The sequence below is a fragment of the Hylobates moloch genome, unplaced genomic scaffold, assembly GCF_009828535.3.
Source record: "Hylobates moloch isolate HMO894 unplaced genomic scaffold, HMol_V3 SCAFFOLD_8, whole genome shotgun sequence".
NCBI lineage: Eukaryota > Metazoa > Chordata > Mammalia > Primates > Hylobatidae > Hylobates > Hylobates moloch.
Genome location: NW_026652283.1, coordinates 39,278,601 through 39,285,637, shown reverse-complemented (window position 1 = coordinate 39,285,637; position 7,037 = coordinate 39,278,601). Strand labels below are relative to the sequence as shown.

Here is a 7,037-nt window from a genome sequence, read left to right as displayed (position 1 = left end):
CTTGGCTCACTGCAACCTCCGCCTCCTAGGTTCAAGTGATTTTCCTGCTTCAGCCTCCTGAGTAGCTGGGATTACAGTGCGTGCCACCATGCCCAGCTAGTTTTTGTATTTTAGTAGAGACGGGGTTTCACCATGTTGGTCATGCTGGTCTCAAACTCCTGACCTCATGATCCACCTGCCTCGGCCTCCCAAAGTGCTGGGATTACAGGCATGAGCCACCGCACCTGGCTGGTCACATACATTTTTAATGATGAAAAATTCCCTTTAATTAAATAATAAATTGTTAATACTAGCTCTTTTTTTTTTTTTGGACTGGTGAGTTCAGGTGCTCTAATAAGAGCAAAATTGATGTTTCAATCCCTTTATGGACTCAGAAGGCAGACTATTTTCAGATGTGAAATATTGTACATTATCTTTGGAATAGAATCTTTTTTTAAATTTTTTGTGTGTGTGTGTGTGACAGGGTCTGGCTCTGTCGCCCAGGCTAGAGTGCAATGGTGTGATCTTGGCTCACTGCAACCTCTGCCTCCCAGGCTCAAGCCATCCTCCCACCTCAGACTCCTGGGTAGTTGGGACCACAGGCATGAGCCACCACACCTGGCTAATTTTTGTATTTTTTGCAGAGACATGGTCTTAATTTGTTACCTAGGCTGGTCTCGAGCTCCTGACCTCAAGTGATCTGCCCGCCTGGGCCTCCCTAAGTGCTGGGATTACAGGCCTGAGCCACCACGCCTGGCCTGAAATACGATCTTTTTTTTTTTTTTTTGAGACAGTGTTTCACTCTTGTCACCCAGGCTGGAGTGCAATGGCATGATCTTGGCTCACTGCAACCTCTGCCTTCTAGGTTCAAGCGATTCTCCCACCTCAGCCTCCTGAGTAGCTGGAATTACAGGTGCCCACCACCACGCCTGGCCAATATTTTTAGTAGAGACGCGGTTTCACTATGCTGGCCAGGCTGGTCTCGAACTCCTGACCTCGTGATCTGCCTGCCTTGGCTTCCCAAAGTGCTGGGATTACAGGCGTGAGCCACTGTGCCTGGCCTGAAATACAATCTTTAGCTATAGAGCAATCCCCTAGCAGAGTTGTTTATGAGATTTTTTTTTTTCCTTAGGGTCAAACAACTGTTCTGCCGAGAGTAAGTTGGGACTTTTGTTTTTCTCTCTTTAGGACTATTAGAAGACACATTAGTGCAGAAGCTTCCAGGCTGTAGAGCCCTGCTTCCCTTCTCTGACCTCACAAAGATAAACATCCTTCACCTGAGTTCGTGGCCATCCACCTCTGCTCTCCCAGACCCAGTGCCTGTGACTTTGAGTAGTTTGTTCTAAATGTGGTGACAAATAAGTCATTTCTGTAAGACATTGGGTCTTACTTTATGTCATTTTTAGTAACAGAACTGCAGGAAGATCAAAACAATGTTGTAATCCTGGCAAGTTGCTAACTGTGCGTTTCTCCCTTCTTAGAATGAATGTCTCCCCCAAAACTGGCTGGCACCAGCTTCATCTGTGATACCCGTCAAGAAATGTTCTCTGGTTTTGTTTTATGCTGAAAGTAGAACACAAGTCACATTTCAGATGGAGGCTGTAAATATCTGGCATTTTCTTATATTTTATGTTTTCTTGTTTTTCTCTTGTTGTTTTTGTCTTATTTTCTTTGGGGTTTTTTTTTGTAATGCCTTTGTACAGCTCATACCTTCCTGCTGACATATCTGATCATCTCTTTCATGCAGTTGCCAATATTCATAACTGAAAATAATCTGGTTCATCATAAGTAAAATGGGAAACTTGCCTCTGTTTTTTGCAAGGGGAGGTAAAGAGTGTTTAGTAATTACCTATCTTAAATCTTTCTGAGTCGGTAGTAGACTCATGTTCAAGGAACAGGAAAAATGGAAAAACGTAAGTTTAAATCAATTCTTTTTAAATAACTATTTTTATTCTTTTGTATAAATAAAATTTCACAGGCGTCAAATTCTCATGCTTTACTTTTAAACCCGAGATTGTTTTTTCACTTATTTATTCATATCATGCCTTATGGAAATTTCTTTTTCTGTATTTTCTCTCTTTGCTGGTATTCACCTGATTAAATATTGCTCTGAAAATCACCATGGCATATGGAAAGTCTCAAAATTATACCAAAAGTGATAACTTAGTCGTTCTTAAGTGGAGTGAAAGGATAGCATCAGTGAGAGCCAGTGTTGCCCACCAGGTCTCCCTTTCTTGGAGGGCTTGATGGGCTGAGGAATTTGCTAGTAATTGTTACCTGCCTCTAGTGCTGTGGTGAATTTGCGGCAGGGTCTGGCTGCACACTGGAATCACCTGAGAAGATTTAAAATACTCATGCCTGGACCCCACCCCTAGAGACTAGGGTATAGCCTAGTTATTGGGAGTTTCTTTAAAAGAGTTCCTGGGATTCTGATAAGAAGCCAGGTTGAGAACCACTACATTAGAAGACTGAATGGTTTAATTGAAATCCTATCTTATCAGTTGGTCTAAGGGCTAAGATTGGGGGTCTAACCTTTCCTTTAACTCTAGTTAGTCATGGTCCTTGACTTATGCCTAGATCTTTGTAAGAAATAGTATGTTTCATTTGTGGTAGTATTGGTAGGGCTGGATATGGATGGCATCTGCTGTAAAACAAGTCTACCTTGTCAGATGTGCAAAAGCTTTCACTTTTGTTCTCAAATAAACTTTTGTGGGTTTTTTTTTTTTTTTTTTTTTGACTCTGGCTATTTAGATGTCTTTGGTAGCAGAACTCCAATGTCAGGATTTTTAAGGAAATACTTTCTTATATTTAGATTATTCCTTAAAAAAAAAAAGCCTAGAAGCATTCTATATTTTTTGTCTGTTGGTCTCCTTTGCTGGGAAGGAGGAGTGGGATGCCTGCAGTTTCCTTCCTTTTGAGGAAAGCACACAGCAGACCTTAAAATATTTTTGACTCTTGGGCCAGGCGCAGTGGCTCACGCCTGTAATCCCAGTACTTTGGGAGGCCGAGGTGGGCGGATCACGAGGTCAGGAGATCGAGACCATCCTGGCGAACACGGTGAAACCCTGTCTGTATTAAAAAATACAAAAAAAATTAGGCGGGCGTGGTGGCGGGCGCCTGTAGTCGCAGCTACTCGGGAGGCTGAGGCAGGAGAATGGCGTGGACCCGGGAGGCGGAGCTTGCAGTGAGCCGAGATAGTGCCACTGCACTCCAGCCTGGGCGACAGAGTGAGACTCCGTCTCAAAAAAAAAAATATATATATTTTTGACTCTTACAGTTTGAGATTGCTAGAGATAGAATAGTACTGCTCTATTGTGCCACTGCACTCCAGCAGCCTGGGCAACAGCGAGATTCCGTCAAAAAAAAAAAAAAAAAAAAAAGAATAGTACTGCTCTTAAAAAGATTATTTACGTATTTATGAAACAGCAGTGGGATGCCTAGTTTCTTTCCCTCTGAGGAAAGCACACAGCAGACCTTAAAATATTTTTGACTCAGGCCGGGCGCGGTGGCTCACGCTTGTAATCCCAGCACTTTGGGAGGCCGAGGCGGGCGGATCACGAGGTCAGGAGATCGAGACCACGGTGAAACCCCGTCTCTACCAAAAATACAAAAAATTAGCCGGGCGTGGTGGCGGGCGCCTGTAGTCCCAGCTACTCGGAGAGGCTGAGGCAGGAGAATGGCGTGAACCCGGGAGGCGGAGGTTGCAGTGAGCCGAGCCTGGGCGACACAGCCAAACTCGTCTCAAAAAAAAAAAAAAAAAAAAAAAAAAAAAAAAAAATTTGACTCTCATAGTTTGACATTGCTCTTGTATTTATGTATTTTATTTATTCATTTATTTATTTATTGACAGGATCTCGCTCTGTCACCCAGGCTGGAGTGCAGCGGCCTGATCAAAGCTCAGTGTAGCCTCGAACTTCTGGGCTCAAGCCATCTTCCTGCTTCAGCCTTCCTAGTACCTGGGACTACAGGTGCATGCCACCATTCCCAGCTAATTTAAAACATTTTTATTTTGTAATGATGGGTTCTTGCTATGTTGCCCAGGCTGGTCTCAGACTCCTGGCCTCAAGCAATCCTCCTGCCTTGGCCTCCCAAAGTGCTGGGATGATAGGCATCAAGCGATTCTCCTGCCTCAGCCTCCCCAGTAGCTGGGACTACAGGCATGAGCCACCATGCCCATCTAAGTTTTGTATTTTTAGTGGAGATGGGGTTTTGCCATGATGAGCAGTCTGGTCTCGAACTCCTGACCTCAGATAATCCACCCACCTCAGCCTCCCAAAGTGCTGGGATTACAGGTGTGAGCCCTGGCACCTGGCAATATAGAGTATTCTTGACATCTTGACCTGTGCAGTAAATAAGATAATTAAAATGAGCGATAAATAGTCTAAGCTTGAAAGTTAAAGAGCCTAAGCTTGAAACACTGTGTGACTTAGTTTTTGCATTTATTCTGTCTTCTGTGCGCCCCCAGCCTTACTCCAAATTAATGAGGCATTATTTTATTTATTTATTTTTTTGAGACAGAGTCTTGCTCTGTCGTCCAGGCTGGAGTGCAGTGGCACGATCTTGGCTCACTGCTACCTCCGCCTCCAGGGTTCAAGCAATTCTTCTGCCTCAACCTCTCGAGTAGCTGGGACTACAGGCGCGCGCCATCACGCCCAGCTAATTTTTTGTATTTTTAATAGAGACGGGGTTTCACCATACTGGCCAGGCTGGTCTCGAACTCCTGACTTCGTAATTCACCTGCTTCAGCCTCCCAAAGTGCTGGGATTACAGGCGTGAGCCACCGCACCCGGCCTAATGAGGCATTATTGCTTAAAAATTCACATCAAGCTGGGCATGGTGATATGCACCTTTAGTCCCAGCTGCTTGGGAGGCTTAGAGGTAGCAGGATCGCTTGAAGCCAGAAATTCAAGGCTACAGTATGCTATGATCATTTCTGTGAATGGCCACTGCACTTCAGCCTGAGTAACGTAGCAAGACGCTGTCTCCAACAGAAAGTTGACATCTGAAGCCCTGACTACAGGGGCCCTATACTGGTTTATGTGAAGTGTGGGGAGAGCAGGATTGTGCTTCTTTGTACACATTTGCTTCTCCCAGGATAGTGTCATAGTGCCCAGGAAGGTGATGTGTGTGTCAGATACGATGATAGTGGAAAGAAGGGATTGGAATTTTCATACCTGTGTCAGTCTAAATGAGCATTACCATGTCCGAATTGTCTAAGTGGTAAGCTTCATGATTTGAAACAGTTTTCACTTTGAAAAACTGCTTCTGTGGATTAAAAGTTGTCACCACTAAAGTGGGCTGTGGTGGAGTCGATGCTGATCCTCACGTAGGGCAGTGGCCTCCAAGGGGAAGAGGGCACACAGGATGGCTGGGTGGGGGTGGGAAGAAAAGATTAGGCCTTTGATTTATATTCACTTTGAGGCTCAGCCTTATTTAGTTTCTCACTTTGAATGTATTATATGTATATACATCAAATATACATCAATATTAGTTCATTAGTACATGTAGGTCATTAATTTATAAATAAAAGGTTGAACCACAAGAAACTGCTGATAATTGTTTTTGATCTGTAGAAGTGGCAGTTATCATAGTTTAACAGCATATACATGTTGGAGGTGTATATGCTTCAAGTTTTTACCGTTTGCGTACAGAAAATAAACTTTGGAGACCCCTCTCCCCCTCCTCAGCTCCCAACCCTCACCCTGATAACTTATTTCTGTATCCTGGGTGTGGGGATGGGAGGACTTTAAAATATTTAATTAATTTGAATACATGTGTCTTAGTCTGTTTGAGCTGCTATAACAAAAATATTAACTAAATGGCTTATAAACAACAAACATTTCTTACAGCTCTGGAGAGTAGGAAGTCCAAGATCAAGCCACCAACAACGTCCAGTATCTGGTAAAGGCGTGCTTTCGGGTTCACAGATGGTGCCTTCTAGCTGTGTCCTCACATGGTGGAAGGAGAACAAGCTCCCTTAAGCCTCTTTTTAAAAAATTTTTTGAGACGTGATCTCACTTTGTTGCCCAGGCTACCGTGCATTGGTGCAGTCACAGGTCACTGCAGCCTCAACTTCCCAGGCTCAAGTGATCCTCTCACCTCAGCCTCCCAATTAGCTGGGACTACAGGTATGTGCCCCCACACCTGGCTAGTTTTTTTTTAATGTTTTGTAGGCAGGGTCTTGGTATGTTGCCAAGTGTAGTTTTGAACTCAGCTCAAGTGACCCTCCTTGCCTCGGCCTCCCAAAGTGCTGGGATTCTGGATGCCAGGCCTCAGGGCTCTTTTATTTATTTTTATTTTTTTAGAGACAGGGTCTCACTTTGTTGCCCAGTCTGGTCTCAAACTCCTGGGCTCAAGCCATCTTTCTGCCTCAGACTCCCAAAGTGCTGGGATTACAGGCATGAGCCACCACACCTGACTCCTCAGGCCTCTTTTATAAGGACACTCATCCCATTTATGAGCATTCTGTCCTCATAATTTAAGCACCCCAAAGCCACTTCTCTTAATCCATCACTTTGGGGGTTAGTATTTCAACCTATGAATTTTGGGGGGACATAAACATTCAGACTGTAGCAACATGCAAATAGCATGTGCTCAAATGGCACTGAAGTATATTCAGGGTAAAGGAAGTGCTCCTGTCCCTCAGCTATCAGTTCCCCTTCCCAGAGGCAACCCCAGAGTTCCATTATGTCCTTCCTGAGGACCTTTGTATGTGTATGAGCAGTATGCACACATGCGTGTGTCTATTCACAGAAATGGCAGCATACCGTGTACACTGTTCTCTCCTTGCTTTTTTCATCTAGCAATCTAGCACAGAAAACATTCCATGTGTACAACTGCCTCGTTATTTTTATTGGCTACTTTATATTCCGTTGCGTGTGTATACCAAAGTTTACTTAATCAGTCCTCTGTTGATCGCATTAATATTGTTTCCCATCTTTTGCTGTTTCAGACAGTGTCAGATTGAATAGCCCTAGATGCATCATTTTGCAAGTAAGAGTACTTGTAGGGTAAATTCTCAGCAGTGAGGCCAGGCATGCTGGCTCATGCCTGTAATC

General features: G+C 44.0%; 1 protein-coding gene across 3 annotated transcripts in view; it reads left to right on the top strand.

Annotated features, from left to right (window-relative positions):
* The window catches only part of MEAF6 (MYST/Esa1 associated factor 6), a 25,404-nt gene extending 23,305 nt beyond the window's left edge, over window positions 1–2,099 (top strand). For all 3 annotated transcript variants that reach the window (XR_004249208.2, XM_032160278.2, XM_032160277.2), the window contains one exon: window positions 1,168–2,099. Coding sequence is in view for 2 of the 3 variants with exons in the window: in XM_032160278.2 (XP_032016169.1) it covers window positions 1,168–1,176 (9 nt within the window). In the remaining variant the exon portion in view is untranslated. The remainder of the gene's footprint in view (window positions 1–1,167) is intronic.
* Window positions 2,100–7,037: the final 4,938 nt, after the last annotated feature.